The sequence below is a fragment of the Onychomys torridus genome, chromosome 16 (assembly GCF_903995425.1).
Source record: "Onychomys torridus chromosome 16, mOncTor1.1, whole genome shotgun sequence".
Classification (NCBI taxonomy): domain Eukaryota; kingdom Metazoa; phylum Chordata; class Mammalia; order Rodentia; family Cricetidae; genus Onychomys; species Onychomys torridus.
This window is the reverse complement of record NC_050458.1, coordinates 63,537,541-63,565,130: the sequence shown is the minus strand read 5'-3', so window position 1 is coordinate 63,565,130 and position 27,590 is coordinate 63,537,541. Positions and strand designations below refer to the sequence as shown.

General features: G+C 50.3%; 1 protein-coding gene across 1 annotated transcript; it reads left to right on the top strand.

The window, feature by feature from the left end:
- The first annotated feature begins 18,434 nt into the window (after positions 1-18,434).
- Rnd1 (Rho family GTPase 1) lies at positions 18,435-25,844 on the top strand. Its single transcript, XM_036208247.1, has 5 exons — positions 18,435-18,706; positions 19,413-19,500; positions 22,050-22,159; positions 23,137-23,271; positions 24,789-25,844. The coding sequence occupies exons 1-5, from the start codon at positions 18,587-18,589 to the stop codon at positions 25,032-25,034; spliced, it is 699 nt and encodes a 232-aa protein (XP_036064140.1). The 5' UTR covers positions 18,435-18,586; the 3' UTR covers positions 25,035-25,844.
- The last annotated feature ends 1,746 nt before the right edge of the window (positions 25,845-27,590 follow it).

Sequence of the window (27,590 nt, the reverse complement as noted above, 5' to 3'; positions counted from 1 at the left end):
AAGGCTAGACTCCTCAGCCAGAGAGTCTCAGGGACCCTCAAGTCCTGGAGGATCGAAGCCAGGTCCTCATAACTGCAAGAAAGCACTTCACCGATAGAGCTACCACCCCAGCCCATGAATGTGTTAGATTGCAACCCAGAGTGTGCCTCGACGCTAAATAAGACACAGATGTATAGAACTAGATGTGTGCATTTATCTTCCAAAGTGCCCCGAAACACTAAATGCAAGGCACTCAAAGAGTGTCAGCTGGGTGATAGTGGTGCATGCCTTTAATCCCTGCCCTTGGGAGCCAGAGGCAGGTGGATCTGTGAGTTCCAGGTCAACCTAGTCTACAGAGTGAGTTCCAGGACAGCCAAGGCTACACCAAGAAACCCTGTCTCGAAAAACAAAGTCAGGGCTGGAGAGCTGACTCAGCAGCTAAGAGCACTTGTTGCTCTGGACCTAGATTAAATTCCCAGCACCCACGTGGCAGCCTACAATTACCTTTAACTCTGGTTCCTGGAGTTCTGGTGGCCCCCTTCTGTTTTCTATGGACATGAGGCATGCACATGGTGTACAGACATACATGCAGGCTAAACACCAATATACATAAAATTAAATTTAAATAAAAAATGTCAGTGATACAAAACACCCATTCAAATAAAATAAAATTTAATTTAACTAAATTTTAAAAACCTATCAGGATACACTAAATAGATTTCCCTGTCCGATGTGCTCCGACACATGGAGCTCATACTCAGGAGAGTGTCACAGGCTGTCCCTCTTACCAGGAATGTCCTTTTCCTTGACTGTGCCCTGTTGACAACTTTCCATCCTTTAGAACTCAGGCTAGCATTACCTATCCAGAGAGGTCACCCAGGCCAAAAGAGCCAGCCGATTCTTCCCCCCATGTACTCAATATGACCTTTGTCACTGTCTTTTCTGGTTTACGTTTTTTGTTTACCTATTTTCTATCGACTGTTTTTCTGTTTTTAAAGTGCTTTATTACACTGTATTATGTATGTATGTATGCACGGACCAATGGATGGAGGGAAGGATGGATGGATGGATGGATGGATGGATGGATGGATGGGGATGGATGGATGGGTGGGTGGATGGATGGATGGGTGGGTGGATGGATGGGTGGATGGGTGGGTGGATGGATGGATGGATGGATGGGTGGGTGGATGGATGGATGGGTGGGTGGATGGATGGATGGGTGGGTGGATGGATGGGTGGGTGGGTGGGATGGATGGATGGGTGGGTGGATGGATGGGTGGATGGGTGGGTGGATGGATGGGTGGGTGGATGGATGGATGGGTGGGTGGATGGATGGATGGGTGGGTGGATGGATGGATGGATGGATGGATGGTGGGTGGGTGGGTGGATGGATGGATGGGTGGGTGGATGGATGGATGGGTGGATGGATGGATGTTGTCAGGAGGAGGGCACACACGAGCCTCAGTGCTCACCTGTTCATCTGAGAACAACTTTCCGGAATCAGTTCTCTTCTTCCACTAAGTAGACTCTAGGTATCACACTCAGGTCTTCCAGCTTGGCAGCAGACACCTTTACCTGGTAAGCCACCTCGCCGGCTCTCTTTCTACCCCACTTTGATTAGGTGGACTCCCCGCAGACAGGGACCCATCAGTACCATGTCTAGAACAGCACTCAGGACATAACAGGAGCTCAGGGACTTGGTGGAGTGAAGAAGTGAGCCTCGATAGTCTCTTCTTGGGGCCTTAGTGCTGGGTGGGAGCCTCTCCAACAACCCAGTCAGTCCAGGTTGATTGGACACCACAGCATGTACTCCGGACTCCTAGGGTCAGTGTAGTGGGAAGGGCAAAGAGGTCAGGCTAGTTACCCACAATCCTGTGCACCAGATCTGCCGGGGGAAGGGCAGAGAACAAACACTGGACCGGCTGACTGAGGTCCAGCCAGACACAGAGAAGACAACCACACCAGTGGACTTCCCGGGTGAGGCATGCTCAGCCTGTATCGAGCACCACTCCTCAGTTCTGAGGGTGTGTTTGGGGTGGGGGGTGGAATCAGAAACGATGCTTCAGAGCATGATGGTGAATTTCACTCCTGAGGCCAGATTGGACTCAAACTCTGACTATGACACTTGTAGAGAAACAGGCTGAGAACCCATGCCAGCCTGTGGTCTACTTGGAATCCGGTCCCTCTGAACCACTCACTGGGTGACCCTGGATAAATTGCTCTCCCACTCCTGGAGTTTTTTGCTTCTTGCTGTCTCTGGTATTACTTCATGTTTTCCCTGCATGACCTAGGAGGCCCTCCTGGGGATTGGGAATCTGAAGCAAATTGGGACTCTCCATTTGGCTCCTTCTCCTCTTGACCCGAGGGCTCTGGCCCAAGTTCAGGGGAGGGATGACTGGTTCTGCTTTCAGCAGGCTGAGGGCCAAGCCTTGCTAACCTGTGACTTTAGACACGGCACAGTTTGGACTCCTCTATTTCCTATGCAAAACTCTCTGGATTTTTGCAGCCAGGGCTGGATCAGGACAGGGACAGTGTGGCCAGCCTCAGTCTCTCCACCCTGAAGGAGAGGAGGTAAAATTGCTACCGAGAGTCCTAATCTTTGTTTGGCTTCGTTTTGCATGCTGGGTGGGCCTCCTACTCAGGGCCTGTGTCCAACTCTGTTATCTTATGTGTGTATGCACATGTGAGTGTACATGCATGTTCAAGGATGTGCAGGTGCACATAGGTATAAGTTTTAGATGGTGCGCTGGTGAGTTTTTATGTCAGTGGCACAAGCTAGAGTCTTTGTAGAGGAGGGAGCCTCAATTGAGAAAATGCCTCGATAAGGTTAAGTTATAGGCATTTTCTTAATTGGTGATGGATGGGGGAGGGCCCAGCTCCTTGTGGCTGCTGGTCCTGGGTTCTATAAGAAAGCAGGCTGAGCAAGCCATGGGGAAACAAGCCAGTAAGCAGTACCCCTCTATGCCCCTGCATCAGCTCCTGCCTCCAGGTTCCTGCCCTGTTGGAGTTCCTGCCCTGCCTTCCTTTGGTGGTGAACAGTGCTGTGGAAGTGTAAGCTCTCCCCAGTTGCTTTGGTCATGGTGTTTCATTGCAGCCATAGTGACCCTGACTCAAACAAGAGGCTTCTGGGAATCACACACTCCTGTGCTTGCTGGAACTGTACCTGCCAGGCCTTCTTTCTCCCCAGACCCAGCTCTGGTATTCTTTTTTTTTTTTTTTTTTAATTTTTTCGAGACAGAAACAGTAGTTTTTTTTGTTTGCTTGTTTGGTTTTTTTTTTTTTGGTTTTTGGTTTTTCGAGACAGGGTTTCTCTGTGTAGCTTTGCACCTTTCCTGGAACTCACTCTGTAGACCAGGCTGGCCTCGAACTCGCAGAGATCCACCTGCCTCTGCCTCCCGAGGGCTGGAATTAAAGGCGTGTGCCATCATCGCCAGGTGGAACAGTAGTTTTGGTGCCTGTCCTGGATCTCTCTCTGTAGCCCAGGCTGGCCTCGAACTCACAGAGATCTGCCTGGCTCTGCCTCCTGAGTTCTGGGACTAAAGGCGTTTCCACTGCCTTCTGTTACTCTTTTTAACAATTTTATTGTATATGTATACACGTTTTGCCTATGTGAATGTCTGTGAACCATGTGTATGCCTGGTGCCTGTGGACTAGAAGAGGGCATGGATGCTCTGGAACTAGAGTTATGGATGCTGATGAGCTACTTGTGGGTGCTGGGAATGGAACCCCAGTTCTCTCTAAACCACTGGGCCATCTCTCCAGACTAACAAATAACTCCATTACTCTTAATAGTTTTGTTTTGTTTTGTCCCTTTTCTTTTTATTTCATATATTCCAGGCTGGCCTCAAACTCACCATGTAGCCAAAGGCAACCTTTTGCTTCCGATCCCTTTGCCTCCATCTCCTAAGTGCTGGGATCACAGCCATTCATCCAGTTTACAGTAGGGATCCAGCCAGGGCTTAGTGCACACCAGGCCATCATGCCACCATGGGAGCTACAGCCTCAGCCCTTGGGAGGTTTCTTTCCTTCGCTTAGCTTCCTCCAGACTGAATAACAAAAATCCCATTGTGTGCTTCATGGGGCTCAGTCCACCACCTACACTGTTCCCTGAACACTGTGACGCTGGGCTCAGCTCCACGACCCTGCCTAAACAGACTGAGCAACGGAGCCGGGGAAATAGCCTTGTGTCCCGAGGACCCCAAGACTCGGATGGTGATGTTTTATTTTCATGTCCTTTGCCCCTGCAAGCCTGGGCTAGGTGTTCTCCTGGATGACTTCACTCAGACCTTTTTAACTCCAGGCCTTTGATATTGTTTTATTGATGATGATACCCAAATTCATCTGATGGGGTGTAGGATCCTCTCTTCATCCCACTCCAGAGCACGGGCTTCGAATAAGGATAGTGGTGCAGGAGGCAAGCCACAGACCACAGAGATAGTCATAGACCACAGAGATAGCCACAGGCCACAGAGATAGCCACAGGCCACAGAGATAGCCACAGGCCACAGAGATAGTCATAGACCACAGAGATAGCCACAGGCCACAGAGATAGCCACAGGCCACAGAGATAGCCACAGGCCACAGAGATAGTCATAGACCACAGAGATAGCCACAGGCCACAGAGATAGCCACAGATCACAGAGATAGCCACAGACCACAGAGATAGCCACAGGCCACAGAGAAAGTCACAGATCACAGAGATAGCCACAGGCCCCAGAGATAGCCACAGGCCACAGAGATAGCCACAGGCCACAGAGATAGCCACAGGCCACAGAGATAGCCACAGGCCACAGAGATAGCCACAGACCACAGAGATAGCCACAGGCCCCAGAGATAGCCACAGGCCACAGAGATAGTCACAGATCACAGAGATAGCCACAGGCCCCAGAGATAGCCACAGGCCCCAGAGATAGCCACAGATCACAGAGATAGCCACAGATCACAGAGATAGCCACAGGCCCCAGAGATAGTGGCCTTTTCTGAAGGGAGGACAAATTCCACAGTGTGGAGAGTTTCTAGGAATTAAACAAGATGACAATCTAGGGATATGAGGTATAAAACCCAGAGACAAGCAGTCACATTGACTAGTAGCTCAGTCTCAGTGCTGACTGCTGGGAGAGGCAGAGGCTGGAGGGGGGCAGTGAACCGGAAGTTTAGATTTATTTATTTCATGCGTTAGGGCAGTTTGCCTACCTGTATTCTATACACTACCTGCTTGCCCATTGCCTGTGGCGGTCAGGAGTGGGGTGTTGGGTCTCTGGAGCTAGAGTCACAGAGAGTTGTGAGCAACCATGCGAGTGCTGGGAACCAAACCCAGGTCCTCTGCAAGAGGAGCAGTGTTCCAACCACTGAGCCATCTCCCCAGCTCCAGGAATTTTATTTTATTTTATTTTATTTCTTTTTTTCTTTTTTCCACTTCTTTCTTTCTTTGCTTGTTTTTGTTGTTGTTTGAGACAGGCCGGCCTGAGGGTGACCATGGACATCTGACCCCCCTGCCTCCACCTTCAGAGTGCTGGGAGTTGAGGCCTGGGTCACCACACCCATATAAACAGGAATTTTCAACAGAATGTAAGAGTGTGTCATGGGGGGAGCAGGGGTGACATCCGGTCAGGGGAAGAAATGCCCCAACACCCACGCCTGAGAAGTGGAAGCCAGGAAGGTGCTACTGTGTGAGCTGTGTTCATTCTTTCCAAAGCCTAAAAATACAAGAAAAGGAAACGCACACACTCACTCACAGCCAACCTGACCAGAAGTGGAGAGAAATGGCCACAGCAACAGCTGAGAAATGAGACTGGAATTCAGGAATTTCAGGAACTCGGTGACCTGAGCCTGGAAATTCCACTGTGACGTGTATGTGACCCAGCTCTTGAAGCTGCCGGCTTCCCATCAACATCAGAAGCACTTTCCAGCAACCTGGGCAGGGCAGAGAAGGAACAGGGAGGTGGGAGAGGTGACTGCCAGCCAACCCTGTGGCCTCCTCAGGGCATTGGATGGGTCCAGTGTGCAACCCTGATTTAGCCCTCTGTTAGCAGCGATGATTGGCTTTACCACACAACGTTGCCCTTATAACTCGTTCATCAAACACCAACATCATCTGCACTCTGCTGTTGACACAGAGGCTCGGAGAGGTTCTTTTGAAAAGTGCCCAAAGGTCTGGCAGCACTGGGCACCTTGCTGAGAGGGCAATCCATTTTGAGGGTCAAATGAAAGCTAGCTACCCGGAACTCGGGGGGGGGGGGGGATTATAATGAATTTATATAAGCATTTTATACTTTATTTGGAGGGGGTTTTTCAAGAGTTCCTAAGCCCATTAGTTAAGGAACCTGTATAGAAAAGCCATTGAATCATCCCCCTCCTCATCTCACCCCATAGTCCCAGGAAAACAATCCACGGTATACTTGCACAGAGGTCTTCTCGGCTGCCTGTCACCCTTGGTAACCTCTACCATCCTGGAGCAAGGCTGTGCTGAGTAGGTTTGAGAGGTCTCCCAGCTGGGGTGACACAGAGAGAGGATGGCAGCTGGGAGGGAGGGAGTGGGCCAGAAGAGCAGCCCTGGGCTCTGGGGAGACGCCTGAATTGGGCTGATGAGGAGGCCAGCACTCTTCTCTCGCCCCCTCAGGCTATCCTTTTCCGGCTGAGATTTGGAATTGCCCAGCCTAGAAGAGACGAAGGCCTCCTCCCTTAATTAAATGCCCAGGGGTTGCTATGGAAACCAGAGCTTCCAAATCCTGGTCAGACAATGGGGAGAGGAGCTGTCTCCCGCCTAGACCGGTGAAGCTTCTTCGGGAGGTCTCCTTGGTGACAGAGGTGGGGGCCACGTGGTGAGGGATAAAAGGGGGTGCCAACTTAAAAAAAAAAAGACAAAACCATTCTCCCCTCTACCTGGAAGTGTGGGAAGGAGGCCTTTGAGAGCCAAGAAGGGGTCTGTCTGAGGCATAACCCTCCTGGGAAGGGGAGGGGGGTGAGCTGTGGTCCAGCACCTTTCAGAACTGAACACCTCTTTTGTTTCTAGAGAAAGCCTGCCAAGTTGGTAAACAAAGAGAAAAGGCCAGAGGGTAGACACAAAGCGATAAGGCCGGGGACTGCAAAGAGCTGAGTAACAGCCCAGGAGAGGAGGGCTCTCCTCAGTCCTGGTGATAAGCAGACTACAGCTCACCTGCATACATTGCCAACTGAGGCACACAGGACACCCATGGGTGACAGACACACTCCTCTGCAGCAGCTGGAGTCTTTACGGACACTAGGCCCTCATGTTATCCATACTTCTTAGGATTCCTCTTTGCTCTCTGCCTTGAGTTTCTTTTTAAAGGCTGAGGTGGTCCTCTCGTCGCCGAGTTGGGGCTGACACTGGGACCATCAGGCAGAACTTCAAGGACTTCAGTGGGCCATGGGTGCTCTTACCTCAGTTGGAGAGAAGATCTCACTGTGAAAACTACAAATCACAGTGCCTTTGTGCCAGGACAGTGCCCACAGGAAATAGCCTCTTACCTGATGCCCTGACAGCTAGCTTGGTGAGGGTAACGGCGGTCTATGGCCTTTTGCTTTTGATCTTGTTTTCTAATGAACTTATACATACATTTTATATTTAACTTGGATGTGGGGGTTCTTAAAAGCCCGTTCATTAAAGAACCTCCATAGAAAACCCATGTTGAATTACCTCCCACCTGTATTTCACCTGGGGTCTCATGTGGTCCAGGCTGGCCTCAAACTCTATATGCAGCTGAGGATGGCCTTGAACTTCTGGTCCTCCTGCCTCGAACTCCTGTGTACTGAGGTTATACATACGAGCCACCACATCTACTGGGATTAGAGCTCAGGCTTCGCACTTGCTAAGCAAGCACTCTATCCACCTGCAGCAGCCAAATCCCGCTACTGCTTTTATTGTTAATGTATTTGCCACGAGACAGAGGAACCCGAGAGAATGCTCCAGCCAGGAAGTGGGAAAGATGGGGTTGAAGCCCAGGGTTGTCTGCCGTGGTCATTTTTCTGTCTTTGCTTCACCAGCTTCTTGGAAACTTCTGAGCAGGCCCACTCTGTTCTGATCCCTTCATCTCCCACTCAGTGTTACCTAAATACTTCTGCAGAAGCAGTTCCCAATTCTAAGCTGGTTATTTAAAGAGTTTATGTATAACTTGACTGTTTGGAAGAAAAACACATTTTTCAGAGGAAAGAAAAATGTTAAATGGACCCAGAAAGGCCACTTGACCCAGAATACAACCCACAGCGGTACAGCTAGTCCAGGACTGGACTGGAGCCTCAAATAAGAATACTGTTTCCTAGAGAAATGATTCTGGTTCCATGTTGAGAAAGAAACGCTTTCCCCCCTCTCTTTCTATGGACCTATTTTCCACCCAGTAGGGTGCTTTGTGGAAACAATGTAAATGTGGGTGCTGACCCCAGGGAACATTTTTAAAGAAGGGACCAGGGGATAAAAGGGTTAAGTAACTAAGGTCCTAGAGCTACCGAGAATCGACAGGCAGGTTTGGGAAAGCCTGGATGATGGTGGGGCAAGCGTGGTGGCAGTCTGGGAGTTAGGGGTCAAGAGGCAGGTGATCCAGCAACAGTACAGAGTGCAGAGGAGGGAGGGGAGGAAGCCTTGAGTGAATGTGTAAGGAGGGAGAAGTCCTGAGTAAATGGGTACCGTGGACAGTGTGATGGTTTGAACCACTCCCCAAAGGCTCATATATTTGAATGCTTGATCACTAGAGAGTGGTACTACTTGAGAGGGATTAGGAGGTGTGGCCTTGCTGGAGGAAGTGTGTCACTGGAGGTGGGCTTTGAGGTTTCAGATGCTCAAACCAGGCCCAGTGGCCCTCTCTCTTCCTGCTGCCTCCCGGTCCAGAGGTAGAATTCTCAGCTACTTCTCCAGCACTATGTCTAACTGCATGCTGCCAATTTTCCCATCATAATGACAATAGTCTAACCCACCAAAACTCTAAGCCAGTCCCAGTTAAATCCTTTCTTTTATAAGAGTTACCAAAGTCATGGTTTCTCTTCACAGCCATAGAACACTGACTACAACAGACACAATGCCTCAGACCCATGGGAATTGGGAAAACCTTCCTCCACAGAGTAGAGTGTGAATGTTGACAGAGGATACAGACATCATCTCCTGCAGCATTCTCCCTCCAGGAGGTTTGCAGCCTGAGATTGCTCCCCTACAGAGACCTCCCATGGAAACTAGCCAGCCCCTCTTTCTCATACATGCTGTACATACACACACTGAGGTTCTGGGTTCTTCTACTCCATCAGAGAGAGCATGACCCACATGATCCCCCAGCTTTTCTGTCATGGGCCCATGTCTTCATCTTCTTATTGGCCCAGTCTGCATTCCAGGACCAAGCCCTATTGGACAGACTGGAGAGACCACAGTATGCCTTCTCCTGCCTCCACTCCAGGGCTTAGCCATGGAGTATGTGTGACCTTTCCACACACGTACACGGCATGGAGTGATCAGACTAGGGTAGACCGCACATCTATCATCCCGGATAGATGTTCAAAGGTTTCTTGTGAAGTTGTTTTGGTTTTGGTTTTGAGATGGGGTCTTACTCTGTAGCTTTGACTAGCCTGGGACTTGCTCTGTAGGCCAGGCTGGTCTCAAACTTGTGGCAATCCTCCAGTCTCCCTCCCACATGTGCTGCCAGACAGGTGACCACCACCGAGAGTCCTTCAGCTGCATCCACCCCTCTCTGCTCTGCACCACCCACTTCTTCAGCTCCAGTGGGACAGGACACAAGCTTCTCCATGACCCTGATTTCTTCAGCACCACCCTGATTCTACTCCACCCCCATCCTCAAACTTCTGTACCTCCCCACTAATTCTTAGTCAGCCTCAGAAGGCGCCCTCCCCTCCCCTCCCCTCCCCTCCCCTCCTCTCCCCTCCTCTCCCCTCCCCTTCCTTCTTTCTTTTTCTGGTACTGGGAATTGAACCTAGTGCCTTGCACAGCTAAGTAAGTACTCTACCTGAGGTACATCCTCAGCCCCCCCAAATTTTTTTTTGAGACAAAGTCTAGCTGTGTTGCCTAGACTGGTCTTGAACTCACTCTGTAGTTCAAGCTGGCTTTGGACATTTATTTTCTTGCCTCAGCCTTCTGAGTAGCTGGGATTACAAGGGCAAGCCAACACATCCCATTCTTTCTTTCATTGTTTTCCTCCTTCTACACCTATTTTCATACACCCCCCCACCACCACCACCACCTCCACCTCCACCCCCCCCCCCACCACCACCACCCCCACCCCCACCACCACCACCTCCACCACCACCTCCACCACCACCTCCACCACCACCTCCACCACCACCTCCACCACCTCCACCTTCACCACCACCACCACCACCACCAGCTCCACCACCACCTCCACCACCACCTCCACCACCACCTCCACCACCACCACCACCACCACCACCACCACCACCACCACCAGCTCCACCACCACCTCCACCACCACCTCCACCACCACCACCTCCACCACCACCTCCACCACCACCACCTCCACCACCACCACCACCACCACCACCACCTCCACCACCACCACCACCTCCACCACCACCTCCACCACCACCCACCACCACCACCACCACCACCACCACCACCACCACCTCCACCACCACCTCCACCACCACCACCACCACCACCACCACCACCACCACCACCACCACCTCCACCACCACCACCACCTCCACCACCACCTCCACCACCACCACCTCCACCACCACCTCCACCACCACCACCACTACCATCACCACCACCACCCCCATACTGTTCCCCAGGCCTCCATCTTTTACTTCCAAGCCATGTTATTCTTCTAGATTCTAGAGTCTAGAACAGCTCCCAGCATGCTACCACTGATTTGCATCATAGCTCAGCGGGGGTTCTCTCAGGGTGTTTTCCTGGGAGAATCTCCTCCGGCTTAGTTTCCCTTCTGCTGACTCAGCAGATGTCGGGAATAGGCCCAGCTCCCAGGAAGAGAAGCAGGGGCGTGGCTGAGGGGAAAAGTGCAGTCCCTGGCTGGGCACTGGGCCTACACAAATGCTTTGCTTTCCTCCTGTTGAACATAAGCCATTTCGCAAGACCGTTGTCAAGCAAGGCCATGATAGATGAAGACAGAAAATGACCTCTCTGTAATCAGATCTGAAGAGAAACAAAAATAAGACCATGTTCAAGGCTGGTGGTGGTGCACCTTTGATCCCAGGAAGAAGGCAGGCAGATCTCTGTGAGTTCGAGGCCAGCCTGGTCTACAGAGTGAGTTCCAGGACAGCCAGGAATACACACAGAGAAACCCTGTCTCGAAAAACAAAAACAAACAAAGGAACGAACATGTTCAAGCCACAAAAATAAGCAAACATGCACCTGCCCTGGCGAGTATGGTCACTACTCCTCTGTAAGTCATAGCCTTAGCCTGCTTCATACCATCACCTTCTCAACACCAGTTAGCATGACACGTCCCTTTCCGACACAGTCCAATCAGAGCAAAGCCCCACTGCCTTGATTTCACTCCCAAATAATTAAAATTAAATTCAACCCACCCACCCCTCTCTGCCCTCTTACAGCGAACATTGGTTCCACCACATTCTGCCATGGTGTGTGCCCTTGTTGAAATGAGTCAATAAACCCGATTTTGCTCATTTTGCTGGTGTCTGCTGGTTGCCTTTGGCTAGAGGAGATTCACAATCTAGAACAACAGGTAGAAAAGAAAAGCAGGAAGGAGCAAAGAGTAGGAATATTCTATATTCTTCTCTGGAGAGCAAACTCCCCTGCCATTGCCTTTGAAATGCATGTTGTGGTATTTAAGCAGCAGATTTTCCTTCCAAATTATGTTCCTAGGCAAACTTCTCTACTCGTTACCCTGCATTGACTATTTCTGAGAGGATTTTTCAGTCCTCGGCCCGGCTCAACATCCAAATCCCCCGCTCACCCCCTGGTAGAGTCAGAACTGTGGCTCAGTTTTGATGGTCCTCTAACCACACCCCCAACACTCACTGTTCTGTGGTCTTAACACCCAGCAGGCCGCTTGCATGTTCGTTCTTTGAAAGGGCAGAGACTTCCGGGATAAGGAAAAGCGACAACTTCCCATTGTGGAGCGGAGCCCCTGAGTTCTACTCAGGGACATGGCTCTGCAGGCACCTGGAAGACACGGGGGGGGGGGGGGGAGTGGCGGGGGGGGGGTAGCCCCTGAGTTCTATTCAGGGACATGGCTCTGCAGACACCTGGAAGACACGGGGGGGGGGGGTGGGGGGTAGCCCCTGAGTTCTACTCAGGGACATGGCTCTGCAGACCTGGAAGACACGGGGGGGGGGGGGGGCAAGGTGCCTGGGGGCTCTTGGCAAGAGTCCCTAGGACAGAGAAGGTGCTTGTGAACTCTCTGGTAGAGTCAGGGTGAATTTTAATTTGCTACTGCCGGGAACATCTTTGTGTATTATGCCTCTGTCCCAGAATGGGACCTTATCAGGGTAATCAGAACCTGAAAAAACGATACAGTTCTGAGCTTTGAGCACGTGGTTCTCTCTCTCTCTCTCTCCCTCCCTCCCCTCCCTCCTTCTCTCTCATCTGTAGAAATATTACTCAGTTTAGTGCTTTTAAACTGTGTTCTCTGGGGGCTTGTCCCTTGGTGGGGGGTGAGGGCAGGATGAGCCCCACCGCACACCCACCCCAATTCTAATTCAGCTAAGGGAAGTTTCATTTCCATCTTTATGTTCCAGAGCTCTTCTTCATAAGATTCATTTTAAAGAATTAGCTTGTGGGTTCAAGTGGTGAGGAGAGCAGGGCTGGGGTCAAAGTGTCCTGAACTTGTAAATGATACTGTAGGAGAAACAATCAGTAAAATTCCCAAGGCTGTGAAACAAGCAAACTGCTTTCTCTCTCTCTCTCTCTCTCTCTCTCTCTCTCTCTCTTTCTTTCTCTCTCTCTCTTTCTTTCTTACTTTCTCTCTTTCTCTCTTTCTGTCTCTCTCTCTCTTTCTTTCTCTCTCTCTCTTTCTTTCTTCTAAAAGATTGTTTACTTGCAACACTGATGTTCTACAGAATGTGTCAGGACGAGCGGACATTGGCTTTATAGACGAGTGGTGTTCAAGGAAAGTGGCAATGAAAGGCTGGACTGGTGGTTTCTCAGAATCCTTGTAAGGGTTGAAGTGGGGAAAGCATCCTTATGGTACTGACTGGAGCTCAGCAGTTTGGACATATGGCTGTTATTCTTCTCTCCCTCCTGGGTTTTTGGATGCTTATTTTGGGCCCTGTTCCCCGAAACTTCAGCATGAGTAAATGCCTATTGAGTTTGCTATGGGAATCTGAAGAGCTAAGCAAAGAGACACATGCCTGTAATCCCAGCCCTTGGAAAGCAGTCACCAAAGGATTATTATAAACTAGCCTTTGCTACATAACTGGCTCCAGGCCAACCTGGGCTATAGGAGACCCTACCTCAAAAAGTCAGTCAGTCAGTCAATACTGGATGCTCATCAATAGCCTATATTTTTATTTAATATTAGAAAAGTATCTATGGCTAGGCATAGTCGTGCACACTTTTAATCCCAATACTTCGGAGGCAGAGGCACGAGAATCTCTGTGAGTTAGAGGTCAATTTAGTCTATACAGTGAGTTCCAGTACTACTCAAAGAGACCCTTTTTCAAAAAAAGAAAGAAAGGAAGGAAGGAAGGAAGGAAGGAAGGAAGGAAGGAAGGAAGAATTCTGAGATAGGTGTGGTCACACGTGTCCTGTAATCCAGCATTTCGGTAGTAAAGGCAGAGACAGAAGCAAAGGGATCTAGAGTTGGAGTCCAGTTGGGACACAGAGTTCCAGGTCTAAGAGCTTCTGGCTCAGCTCTCCTGTAAATCTGTAAGAAGGCTGCTCTCACCAGGGAGTTGAAAGCTTGGGCCGAGAATCCTCAGACCTGTGACAACTTGGCATTTACACCCTCCTGTGGCACAGCCCCCCTGATGTCTGCAGCCTTCCTTTCTAAAGACTTAAGGCCCATAAGCTTGGCAAGAAGTATCCAGACTCTGTCTGTTGTTGGGATAATCTGTTTTGTACACTGTGTGAAGAAGTGTCTGTCCTTCCTCACTGCCTAAGGCACCTTCTGATTGGTTTGATAAAGAGCTGAACAGCCCATAGCTAGGCAGGAGAGGCTAGGTGGGATTTCCAGGGAGAGACGGGAACTCTGGGAAAGAATCTGAGGTGTGAGAGATGCACCAGTGAGAATCAAGGAGGGAGTCAGACGTAAGGTACTGAGGAGAGATAACAAGTCATGTGGCAAAACATAGATTAATGGAAATGAGTTCATTTACATTTTAAGAGCTAGATGGGAACAAGCCTAAGCTAAGGCCAAGCTTTCAGAATAATAAAAAGTTTCCATGTCATTATTTGGGAGCTGGCAGCAACCTGGTTTCTTAAACAAAACAACCCCCCCCCAAAAAAAAAACCCACCAAAAACAAACATAAAAGCAACAAGTTGCGGGTTGGTGAGATGGCTCAGCAGATAAAGGCATGTGCTGCCAAGCCTGCATTCCATACCCAGGACCCACATGGTGGGAAGAGAGAACCAGCTCCTACACGTTCTCTGACCTCCCACAGGGAGTTATGACACCCCCCTACCCCCAATAATATTCAGCTCTAAAGAAAAATCTAATCACAAAATTTGCAGGAAAATGGATGGATTTAGGATGTATAGTATTGAGTTCACCTAATCTCAGAAAGAAAAATAAGCTCATGTTCTTCCTCATATGCAGAAAGCAGCAGAATATATAATATATATGCACACATATATGCTTATGTAAATGTAAACAAATGTACTTGTGTGTACAATGTAGAAACGAGAACAAAAAAAGGATAAACATTAGGAGATGACCCTGGACTGAATGAGATCATGGACATGAGTTATGAGAAAAGATACAAAGCTAAATTGTTTTTCTAGTTCTAACTCTGTCATGGATTTTTCATTTTTAGTGGAGAGGGTCTAAAAATACATTCACTAGTGAAAGTGTAAAATCCAATGTAAAATTCCACAGCTTCCATCCCAAATGCTACCCTAACTCTTCAGAAGTTCACTAAGACATACAGACTTTGGGTCTGGCTGACTTTTAAAATTATTTTGTTTTACATGTATGAGTATTTTGCTTGCATGAGTGTATGCATGTATGTGTACTACATGTGTCTCTGGTGCCCATCTAAGTCAGAAGAGGACATCGGACCCCCTGGAACTGGGGTTACATATGATTATGAGCCTCCATGCAGGTTCTGGGAATCAAACCCGGGTCTTCTGTAAAAACAGCAAGTGCTGTTAACCATTGAGACAACTCTCCAGCCTTGGTCTTGGTCTGCTTGGTCGGGTTAATTTTGGTGTGTAATTTTTTTTTTTTTTTTTTTTTTTCCGAGACAGAGTTTTTCTGCGTAGCTTTGGTGCCTGTCCTGGATCTTGCTCTGTAGATCAGGCTGGCCTCGAACTCACAGAGATCCGCCTGCCTGGTTCTGCCTCCCGAGTGCTGGGATTAGAGGCCTGTGCCACCGTCTCCTAGCTAAGCTTTTTTTTTTTTTTTTTTTTTTTTTTTAAACTTAAAGATTATAAAATAAAAAAAAAAAAGGGAAATCAGAACATAAAAAAAGTTTCAAGAAGAAAGTGAAAAGATGATGGGAACAATAAATAAGATCAAAGCCGTGGGCCTTTGCAGTGGTCTGTGCCTATAATCCCATCACTTGGGAGGAAGAAGTAGGAGATCAGGAGTTCAAAGCCATCTGTGTATGTCACAGGCTTTAAAATTGCATTTTATAGTTTATTTACTGCATTTGAACACATGTGAGTGGAAATAGAGGGTAACTTGAGGAGTCGGTTTTCCCACCATGTGGGGTGCCCAGGGACTGAACTAAGAGCATCAGGATCGGTGGCCAGTACCTTCATCCACTGAGACATCTTTCCAACTCCTGGTTTGTCTGTTTTTTGAGACAGGCTTTCATGTACCCCAGGATGGCCTCAAACTTGTGATGTAGTTGAGGATAATCTAGACTTCCTGATCCTCCTGCCTCCACCTCCTAAGCAATAGGGACTGGGGTTACAGATGTGCACCATCACATGTAGTTTATGGCCTGTTCATGCAGGCCCAGGGATTGAACTTGGGGCTCTATGCTGGGATTCTTAGAGGCAAGCACCCTTTCTACTAAGCTTTGTGTGTGTGTGTGTGTGTGTGTGTGTGTAGAGAGAGAGAGAGAGAGAGAGAGAGAGAGAGAGAGAGAGAGGCTGGGAAAGAACATGGAGAGAACCTTTCAGGTTGTAGTTGGAGGAAACCTGGTTAAGGGTTAAGAGAACACACTCCAGGGGAGAGGGATAAGAGGAGTTAGGGGGATGGAGGGGGTGGAAAGACGGCTTAGTGGTTAAGAGCACAGACTGTTCTTTCAGAGGACCTGGGTTCAATTCCCAGCACCTGCATGGCAGCTCATAACTGTCTGTAACTCCACTTCCAGGGAGTGTGACATACAGTCTCACACAGACATACATGCTGGCAAAATACCAATGTGCTTATAAATAAATCATCAAAAAGGAGAACACGCAGGAACCGACTGACACTTCTAGACCTATGTCGAGATGAGCCGGAGTGTGGAAAGGCAGGTCAAGTTGTGGGGAAGGACTCTGGGTTGAGACAGACAACAGCCCTTCCAGCTGTCCTGGAACTCTCCCAAACCACACTAATGGGCAGCTCGGGAAGCCGTCAGGATGCTGGAAAAGGGCAAAAGAGAGAAAATTCCATAGGTGGAAATGTGTATGAAGACTGGGGATGGGTGTGGGGGAAGGTAAGGTGGAGAAACTTCCAGAGAGCCTGAGAGAAAAGGGTATCCTAAAGGCAAAGCCTTCTGCCCCGGAGGTTCCCTCGGGTGACCCCATCCCTGGAAGTGATGGGTGGGACATGGGCAGAGGGCAGTGCAGTCCAGCTCGTGAGCCTATGCAGAAGCCTGGAAACCACAGAGGAGACAAGAGGGTTATCTATTGGCTCTGCTCCATTTCCCAGAAAACCTTCATTCTCTGTTCCAGTGAGCCTGAGAAGATCTGTCCTGTTAGAGGGATCTGTCCATACAGCCTGAGAAGCCTTTGGAATGCCCTTTATTTTAGGGAAAATGGGTGGGCAGCAATGACTGTGGCTTAAAGGCAAAGGTGTGTGTGTGTGTGTGTGTGTGTGTGTGTGTGTGTGTGTGTGTGTGTGTGAGAGAGAGAGAGAGAGAGAGAGAGAGAGAAACAGACAGACAGAGGACAGACTCAGGTTTATCCCAGAAGTACTGGGTCTGTCATGAGAAGGAGCTTCAAGACAACTCTGAGCCAGGCTGTTGTCCGATGCTTGTAATTCCAGGCTTGAGGCCTGAGGCAGGAGGATTTGCATCCTGGACTATATAGAGTGAGTTCCAGTGTGGGACCCTGTCTCAAAAATAAACCATACAAATAAAACAAGAAGGGGTGAAGGCAGACCCTAGGTTGCTCTCAAGTTTGCCCAAAATTGGTCCCCAATTCCCTGGAAGCCTTATTGAACTTCTTTGGTTGCCAGATGGCCAGTGACTTATACGAGCTATGGATCCCCATAGTTCTGTTTAGTAGAGGGGTCCGCAGAAGCCATGGCGGTGCTGAAGGCTAGGGCCAGTAGGCAGTTCCATAGCTTACCCGCATCTTAGACTGTCTTCCAGTTTCTTATCCCTAATGCCCAGGCCTTGTCTTGCAGGCTGGACTTTCACCGGGTGACACTCGCTAGTGCGTCAGAGTCAGCTGGTATCAGCCTGGAACTAGCCCTGCGCCTGATTCATCCAGGAAGCTGAAGCCAGGCCACAGAACAAAACACCTTGACGCTAGGCCTGGAGTGAGAAGCCCCCTGGCCAGCAGAAAGCAGAGAGCAGCTCGGTCTCTCTCCTACTCTCCTTGAAGGACCTCTTCAATTGTTTCCTTTGCCTGTCTCTGGGTCGGGGCTGTTATTTTGTTTCCCTGATTTGTTTTGATGAAGGTGATTGCTGAGGGAGTTGGGCTGTAAAGGGAGGTCAGTACGGACTTCCATTAGATGGAGATTCCAGATGTGGAAACAGTGTGGATAGGAACTATATAGCATTAAAGAGTCACAGGTCCCTAGGGCCACCCTCGCCCCAAGAGATGCCACCTGTCCAGTTTAGACAGGTCCTGGGACAGACCCTATAACCCTCACTTTCTGGATCCATAGCTCTTTATGGGTCTGACAGTAACTCATGGACATTCCAAGATCCCTTAGCCTTGACCCAGTCCCCTCCCGACCTCCTAACAGCCGTACAGAAAGCGTGGGAATGCCCCTTCCACAAGGAAGCAACAGTGCAGCTTTAACAGAAAGGGACGGGAGGAAGAGGGCGCTGACTCAGACTCCCTTACTATTGGCTGCTGCCGGGGATCCCACCTTAGCGATTGGCCGCGGCAGAGCCCGCCTCCTCTTGTGATTGGCTCATCCTGGGGCATATAAGGGAGCCGCTCGGCCTCCGTCTCAGTTGGAGGCACGCAGGGAACCGGCATCCAGTCTCCCTGTGGATACTTCAGACGCGACCTCCTCCTCCTCCTCCTCGTCCTCTTTCTCCTCTTCCTCCTCCTCCTCCTCGCTGAACCCGAGTCCGAGTCCCTCGGAGGCTGCAGCCATGAAGGAGAGACGGGCGCCGCAGCCGGTGGTGGTCAGATGTAAGCTGGTGCTGGTGGGGGACGTGCAGTGCGGGAAGACGGCGATGTTACAGGTGCTAGCGAAGGACTGCTATCCCGAGGTGAGCTACCCGCCGCCGCCGCCGCCGCCGCCGCCGCCGCGGGGTCCTTTCCCACCTGCCCGGGAGAGCCGGCTCCCCCACCCCCAGCCCGGCCCACCCTGCCTGCCTGCCTGCCTTCTGGCTGGAGGACTGCCCTACCTTGCTTCCCCTGAGACCTGACCCACTTCTGCCGCCCGGTCGGCTCCTCCTCACCTCTTTCCCCATCCTCTCCCCTCCCACTTCGCTTCATTCCTGGGACCCGGAGGCTCCGGAGAGCCTGGGCTGTATTCTTGACGCAGTACCTGCCAGGCCCTCCTGGAAGGCGCTAGGAGGGTGGCCCTGGGCAGGCTTCTGCTTTCCGACGCCAGTTACCTATGCCAAGGGACTGGAGGGCGGAAGACGGAGGTTAGAATACATTGGCTTGGGGCTCTGAAGATGGGGCACAAATCTAGGGATGAGAAGACAATATGAACGTATGTGTCTCTGACCGGCCAGGAGGTGGGGGGCTTGCCCCAGGCTGAGGAGCAAAAGCCAGTATCTCTACGGTCTTTTCCTCCTGTCTCACGGTTCCTCCTGCCCCGTGTATCGCCCTCCTCTGGCTCCTTATCGCCTGACACTTCAGTGTTCTAACACATGTGTGAGTGGCCTCTTGTGCACCCAGCACTAGCAGGTGTGGGGTTCTGAGGGCAGGCAAGACCAGGTGTGACTGTTTCCTCTCTCCTCACAGACCTACGTGCCTACCGTGTTTGAGAATTACACAGCCTGTTTGGAGACCGAGGAACAGCGAGTGGAACTCAGTCTCTGGGATACTTCAGGTGAGGCTATAACCACAAATACCCCGTCCTACCTTCACTGGCTAGCTGTAGCTGCTGCTTTTTTAGGGGGGGGGGTGATCCCGCTTTGAGGATAGACATGCTTGCCAGGAAACAGAGAGAAAGAATGGAAGATTCTTGTGTTGGGGCCATGGACTCTCTTAGATGAGCAGGGCAAGTGGTGAACAAACCCTCAGGAGCCATTCAGGCCTCTGGTCTAGTTCCATTTTCCAGAGGGCTGGGGAAGGGACCCCTGAGTACTCCCGGGGGCACCAGGCAGGTCAGGTCTTCCCCATTCTCACACACACATTCTCCGCCCCCCATCTCTCTCTCCCTCTCTCCCCCACCCCAACCTCTCCCTCACCCTCTCCTGCCTTTGGCTCTCCAGAGCAAAGTTACAGGCAGCTGCAGTGGGGCCGGGAGCCCCCTGCTTTGGAGGGAACCTGGCTCTCCTGCATTCCCTCTCAGACGCCTAGTGTCCGCTTGCCGCAGCTCAGCCCTTCCCATCAGAGGCTGCAGCGGCTCACGCATGAAGGATGCATCATCGATGTTCGGAGGGAGGGGAAGATGGAAATGTAGGGCATGGCCACACTGGGGGTAGTGTCCAGGGGTGCATGGGTTTAGTAGTTGTTATTTCTCCCCGTACTGGCATGAGGTTGGAGGTACCCCGACTTTCAAAAGTGTAGAAAGCAGTGTGTGTGTCCCCCATTCTCTGCCCCAGCCCTTAGAGCTCGGCTGATACTTGCTTTGCCTCCGAGCCCTTCCCACTTTGTCTACCCCAGGCCCTCGTTTTAACAGTCTGTCTCAGACATGATTCAGGAGTAAGAGCCAGCAATATGGCAAAGAAAAGAAAACCCATGCTTTACCAAAAAAAAATTTTTTTTTTTTACGTGTTCAAGCTGAGTTTAAAGAGGGACTGTAAATCCCTAAGGCTTTCCTATATGTGTGAAATATGCCACCCTACTCCTCTGAAGGAATCTTGTTCCTGTTCTCCAATTTTGAGGTCTGGAGATAAGGGATGGGTAAACAAAAAATGACAGAGACTTCTTTAGCTCTCTCCACAATCCAAATCCCTCAGGCTGGTGCGTTCCTCCGTTGCAGTTCCAGGAAAGGGAGGCAGGGTTCTGGTTATCCTGGACTGTGCTATGCTGGCTGGATCGGACCAGAATGCAGCGTGGCTGCGTGATGTATGGTTTTTCTCCCGCTGTACCCTCCCACCCTCCAGTCATCCCTGAACCTTGCTGCGGCTCATCTCTTTTCAGTCCCACCCTCCCTGCTTCCCCTCTTCACCGCCCTGAAATCCCGAGCCCAGATAATAGAATATCAGCAAGTGTGTGGTCTTTCTACCCCAGGTCACACCCTACCCCCCTCATCTCAAAAGGATGTAGGCAGTCAGTTACTCTTCTGTCCGAGCAGGTTCCCGTAAGGACAGAGGAAATGACAGTGAAGTGTGGGATGGAGCGCCCCTACGTTTGGGCCAGGGGTGAACCTGTTTCTGTTACTCAGTTGCTCCTCTTAGGGGAGGGGATTTCTGGGAGCCCAAATGGAGACCTGCTCCCCTCCCCCAGTACCGCAGCACTCCCCTGCCTCTGTTCTGCTGCCGTGGTCCAACCCCCACCTCACCTCAGAAAGAGATGGGGGTGGATTGCTGAAGGAGCAGGCAGCTATCCCAACTCCCCCTTACTTCTTTTTCTTTATGACCGACACCCCCACCTCAGCTTGGATTCCCCCCAGTTTCCATGGTGATTGCAGCACAGGGAGAGGGGCTGCTTGCTATTCTAAGCACGGATTGTCTGGATTCCAAATCTGCTACTGTTCCTTCCTCAGGGTGGAGGGGGCCGGGCTCAGCTCCTAGTCTTCACCCCATCAGACCTGGGGTCTGAGTTGCCTTCCTCCCCTCCACCAAGGATCCTTGCTCTGGCCACTGACCCCACAGCTATGGTGTCCCTGTCTTGGAGATTGCCTCCCTGAGATCTGAGGGGTGGGGGCCACAGGGTTCCCTTTGCCCTCTTCGATGTAAGCTGACGTAGGTGGGAAAAGGGGTCAAACACCAAATCTTGGCTGCTTTCCTTCCCCCATTGAACTCCTGAAGTTCTGACCCCGAGGTAAGGAATCAGAGCAGCCAGTTACGTAACAGGCAGGGTGATTTCCGCACAGGGGACCCTTGAGTAGAAGGGAGGCTGGGCAGCAGGCAGGCTCAGATGGCAGGAAGGGTACCTGACAGGAACCCTTGTCTCTCCATAGGGACCGGCAGCTTCTGGGACTCTGAATAGGAGTAGATCTTAAATTAAACCCACTGTGGGAAACCCAGACAGGGTCCGAGGATGCTCTACCCATTTGCTTTCCTCTCTCCTAGGACCAAGGGAAGTGGTGTTTCTGAACAGCCTCTGGCAGGTGGTCATGTCCCGAGCTTCCACACAGTAGCACTGTGGGACATAGCTGGATGTTAAGAGATCCAGAATTCCATTCCCTTGGATCCTTGGGTGTAGGCCTGTAGTGAAGGGAAGATGATGACGCCATGGCTCACTCTTGTCTCTTCTCCCCTTCCATAGGGTCTCCTTACTACGACAACGTCCGTCCGCTCTGCTACAGTGACTCAGATGCAGTGTTACTGTGTTTTGACATTAGCCGTCCAGAGACCATGGACAGCGCACTCAAAAAGGTGAGGCTCTGCTTGAGGTTGTGTGTGTGTGTGTGTGTGTGTGTGTGTGTGTGTGTGTGTGTGTGTGCAGGGGGATCTTAAGTTCAAGTTCAGCTTGGGCTACAGAGCCAGTTCAAGACCAGGCAGTCTAGTGAGACCCTGTCTCCAAATCAAAAATAAAATAGGGCTGAGGACGAATCTCAGCTGGTAGAGAGTGCTTCCCTAGCATAAGCAAGGCCCGGGGTGGGGTACAGATCAAATCCATAGTTTCTGTTCACTCCCCAGAAGAACAGGAGGGAGCCCTGTCCTCCAGTCCTCCTGTCTGTCAGCCAGGAAAAGAGTGTTTAGCTTGAAGTCTCCCCATTAGCTGTGGCTCTGGGTTGAATCCGGGTCTCCTGCCTTTTCCTTACTGTACTACTTTCCCAGAGGCCCAGCTAGAGAGGGAGGTGCTGAAAGCTCAGAGAACCTTCTGGGGATGTGAGGAATGGGGCCTTTTGGGAGCAGCTTTTGTGGACTGTGGCCCCAGGCCCAGAGTCAGGCAGGTCAGGACTCAACAGCTGGTGGAAGTTTCTGGATCTGACTGGCAGGATCTGAGACACTGCAGGAAGTGCTGTGGGACTTGCCTAGCTTCTCAGGGGGGAAATTGCCTTGCCCCCTCTACCCCCCCCCCTCAACTGGCATTCTTTCCCCAAGACTGGGGAAAGAAGACAGACCCATGTCTTCTCTGTGTGGCAGGGAATGGGGGACTTGCCCTCTGTCCCCCATGGTGACTGTGCTGTTGACTGAAGGGACAGGCTCCTGGGTTAGCACACTGGTGCCACCCCAGGCCTCATGGGCAGGAAGATGATGTAATTAGTGCAGCAGGGTTACTGTGACTCAGAGGAAGGACTGAGCTTTGATACTGAGTGATGTGCTTGTTGCTGCCAGCCGGACTTCTGGTATGCGCCACTGACTTTCTTTCCTCTCCCTCCCCTTCCCCTTCTTTCTCCAACCCTCAGTGGAGAACAGAAATCCTAGACTATTGTCCCAGCACCCGTGTTTTGCTTATTGGCTGCAAGACAGACCTGCGAACAGACCTGAGCACTCTGATGGAGCTTTCCCACCAGAAGCAGGCACCCATCTCCTATGAGCAGGTGTGGGGGTGTGGTGTGTGGGGGTGTGTGGTGTGCTGGAGGGTAGAGAAAGAAGGCTTAGATATGGCTCTGGATTAAACAAGATAGAATTGGTATTGGGGGGCTAACTATAAATAGCAAACCATCACATGGTTAGATTCTGCTATAGGTTAGCTCATGAGCCTCTTCTGTGTGTGCGCCCGCATTTTTAAGGTTCCTTTTTTTTGGGGGGGGTAAACCATATGCATCAGACTCATTAAAGATGCTTGTTAGCACTGGATGTAGTCTGTAATCCCAGAACTCAAGGAGGTAGAGGCAGAATGATTCCAAGTTTGAGGCCAGCCTGGCTACATAATAAGGCTCCGTCTCAAAAAAAAAAAAAAAAAAACGGAACTAGCAAACAAAGAGACATAATTGTTGGATTTTGAATTCCAAGCTCCCTGCCTATAAAATAACTCTGGGAGAAAGATATGGGCATCTGCATTTTTATAATAAGACCCAAGGATAATTTTTACTTAGTTATTTCATTTTGGGTGTCTGTGGGGCATGTCACGCCCATGGGTGAGGTCAGAAACAAGTTTCAAGACTTGGTTCTCCTCTTCCTCCACATGGGTTTCTGGGATTGAACTCAGGCTGTCAAGCTTGGTGGCAAGTGCTTTTTTCCTTGCTGAGCTGCCTCACTAGCCACAAGGATAATTTTTAATGTCCACAGGACTGTAAGAATGTCTGTTAAGATTTCCCATCGGAGTCACCTGGGAGAACTCTTTAAAACACTAACGTCAGGGGACTGGTAAGATGGCTCAGAGGGGAAGGGTGCTTGCCACTAAGCCTGATGATTTGAGTTTGATCCCTAGGACCCACATAGTGGGAGGAGAGAACCGACGTCTACAAATTGTCCCCTGACCTCCACATACATGCTGTGACATGAGTGCACATACAGACACACACACACTCACATGGAAAAAGCATATATGAAATGTTTCATTTCAGGTTTTTTGTTTGGTTGGTTTTTTCAAGACAGAGTTTCTCTGTGTAGTTTTGATGCCTGTCCTGGATCTCACTCTGTAGACCAGGCTGGCCTTGAACTCACAGAGATTCACCTGTCTCTGCCTCCCGAGTGCTGGGATTAAAGGTTTTTAAAAGCGTTTTTAAAAATGTTTTTTTTTGTTGTTGTTGTTGTTGTTTTGTTTTGTTTTTGTTTTTTGTTTTTTGTTTTTTTAATGATAATGTTGAGACTGGGGTGTGGCTGAGTGCATGATTAGCATGCATGAAGTCCTGGGTCCCATCACCAGTACCAAAACCTAAGACCTAATGCCTCTGCTATCCCAGACATCCTGCTGTTCCTGGTTCGGCATAGCTTTGTAAGATGTAGGTGATTCTGGTGTGGAGTCACCTTCATGAATAACTGGCAGAGTCCACTGGTAGAAAACTGGTGATGTGGTGTCATCTGGAACAGCCCTGAGGATTGACACATGGAATGCCATGGTGTTTCCTAGGCATTTTAGACCCCTGCGTTAATGCCCGCACCCTTCCCACAGGGCTGTGCAATAGCCAAGCAGTTGGGCGCAGAGATCTACCTGGAGGGCTCGGCTTTTACTTCAGAGAAGAGTATCCACAGCATCTTCCGGATGGCATCCATGGTGTGTCTGAACAAGCCTAGCCCAGTGCCCCCGAAGAGCCCTGTCCGCAGCCTCTCCAAGCGGCTTCTGCACCTGCCCAGTCGCTCTGAACTCATCTCTTCTACCTTCAAGAAGGAAAAGGCCAAAAGCTGTTCCATCATGTGAAGCTGGAGCCGGAGGCGGGGGAGACAGCCCCCCACTTCCTCCCTTGGGGTGCAGAGGCACGGGGAGAGGGAGGATGAGACAGTTGAAGACACTGGATGTGACTTTTTCAGATGGCCACAGTGGGGGCTTAGGAGACAGCAAGGGGACGGGAGGAGAAGCCAGGCCTGGCAGGAGGGCCTGACATTGAGCGAGAACCATCACACCCCAAGCCAGGCACTAGGCTGTGGAGGGGGCAGATGCCCCCATGTCCCTCTATGCCAGAGGAAGGAAGAGTATTGGGGGACGGGGACATGCTGGCCTCATCTTCAGCATCATGCTCTTCCACACAGCGTTCCCATGCAGGCTGGGGATGGGAGGGGTCCTTGAGCCCTCCCCTTCCCCTTTAAGAAGAGGCAGTGGCGGCAGGGGGCTGGACAATGGGAAAGCCCGGGAGGCAGCTCCCTTGGGGGCTTAGTCCAGGTGCTTTATAACTGGAACCAGGACAGGGGCTGATGAAAGCTGCTAGGAAAACCTCATCTTTGCGTAGCCCATGTGTCGTGGAGAGGTGACATCATACATTCACATGCTTCTCACTGAAGTCCCTGGGGCCCGAGGGAGAAGCTCCAGACCCCCTTCTCTTGCAGAATGTGGGGGTGGTGGTGCTGCAGGGCAGGACTTTCCTGCCCTTAGGGTGGGACAGTCGGCGGCGTTTGTTTTATAGACTCTTGTCTTTGGAATTGGGGGGAGGGGGGAGTGTTTCAATCTGTTATATGTTCTGTGTTTAAAGAAGAAAACCTATTTATTAATGAAATATAACATATGAAGAAGTTAGTTGTTTTTGTTGTTTGATTTTTGGCAGCTGATGATCAGGGAGATGCCATTTTGGACGCCTTTCTGTGGGTTCCCAGGTCGTCTCCATGGTTCCCTAGCACCTTGTTCTGCTTCTCCCGGTCCCACTCACATCCTGCTAAGCCGAGGAAGTGCTCCTTAGCCCTGGATTAGGGCTTCCACCCCTCAGAACACTGGCACTGTGGACTGGTTTTTCCTAAGGGGCTGTCCTCCGTAGTGTGTGATGTCTCTGGTGTCCCTGGTTCTGGAGAGTAGCCTGCTCCAGTTGTCACAGCCAGAAATGTCTCTAGATGTTGCTAAATGTTCTTTGGATGAAACCACTTCCTGCTGAGGACAATGGCCCTAGATCAGTGGTTCTCAGCCTTCCTAACGCTGCCACCCTTTAATATAGTTCCTCATGTTGTAGTGACCCCCAACCATAACATTATTTAGTTGCTCCTACACAGCTGTAATTTTGCTACAATTAGGAATCATAATGTAAATATCCGATGTGCAAGGTATCTGATGTGGGACCACCAAAGGGGGTCTCACCCCTCAGATTGAGAACCACTGCCCTACAGAGACTGAAGAAGAAAGCAAGCTCGCCTCAAATAGAGGCTCAAGATGCTGAGTCCCACCCCAGTAGGTGCTGCATAGATCGTTCAAAGCCTAGTGAAAGCTCCTAGGATTCCCATTTCCTGAGTTCAAGGAGAGGTGACCTTTGTTTTGATTTTCCATTTCTATTGTGCATTGATGGTAGCTTGGGGGTTTTAACATCTCTTCCTCAGTGACTTTTAGCTCTTGTTTCCCAAGGTTCGTAGAATAGTAATAGAAATTAAAAGTTATTATGGGGACTGGAAAGATGGCCCAGGGTTTAAGAGCACCTCTTAGTCTTGCAGAGGACCCCAGTTCTGTTCCCAGCACCCACACAGTGGCTGACGACTGTCTGTAACTGCTGTTCCAGAGGATCTTACGCCCTCTTCTGGCCTCCATGGGAACCTCATGCATGTGCACACACAGACAAAACACCCATATACATAAAATTTAAAAATCTTTTTTAGAAAAGTTACTATGACTAGGTATGGTGCACACTTGAAATCCCTGTATTTGAGGGGCTGAGGCAAGGAGAATTGTGAATTCCAGGACAGTCTGGGGTATGGTGGAGCAAGACCTTGTCTCTAAAAGAAAGGTTACTATGCATCTGCTTTAATTTTTTTTTCCTTTTTTATCATGTGTGTCTGTGTGTCTGTGTATAGGTGTTCTCATGTGTGGATGCAGGTGGCCTCAGAGACCAGAGGCATCAGACCCCCTCGAGCCAGAGTTAACAGTTAATTATGAGCTGCCCTATGATGTTTGTGGTAGGAGTTGAACTCAGGTCCTCTGAAAGAGCAATAGATACTATTAATTGCTGAGCCACCTCTCCAGCTCGTTCTATGCATCTGCTTTAAATCATCAAATTTAACCTCATGAACAAACTAGTTAATAGTTGCTATATGCTTGCTATGTGTCAGAGCAGTTTATATTCTGTGATGAGCTCTTCAGTTACTACCTGTTTCATTATCCAAGCAAGGAGGTCCAGAGAGGTTCACACACCCAAACCATGCAGCTGTGGAGTATTAAAACATGGATACAGCTGAGCGGTGGTGGCATATGCCTTTAATCCTAGCACTTGGGAGAGAGAGGCGGTGGATCCCTGTGAGTTCGAGGCCAGCCTGGTCTACAGAGTGAATTCAGGACAGCCAGGGCTGG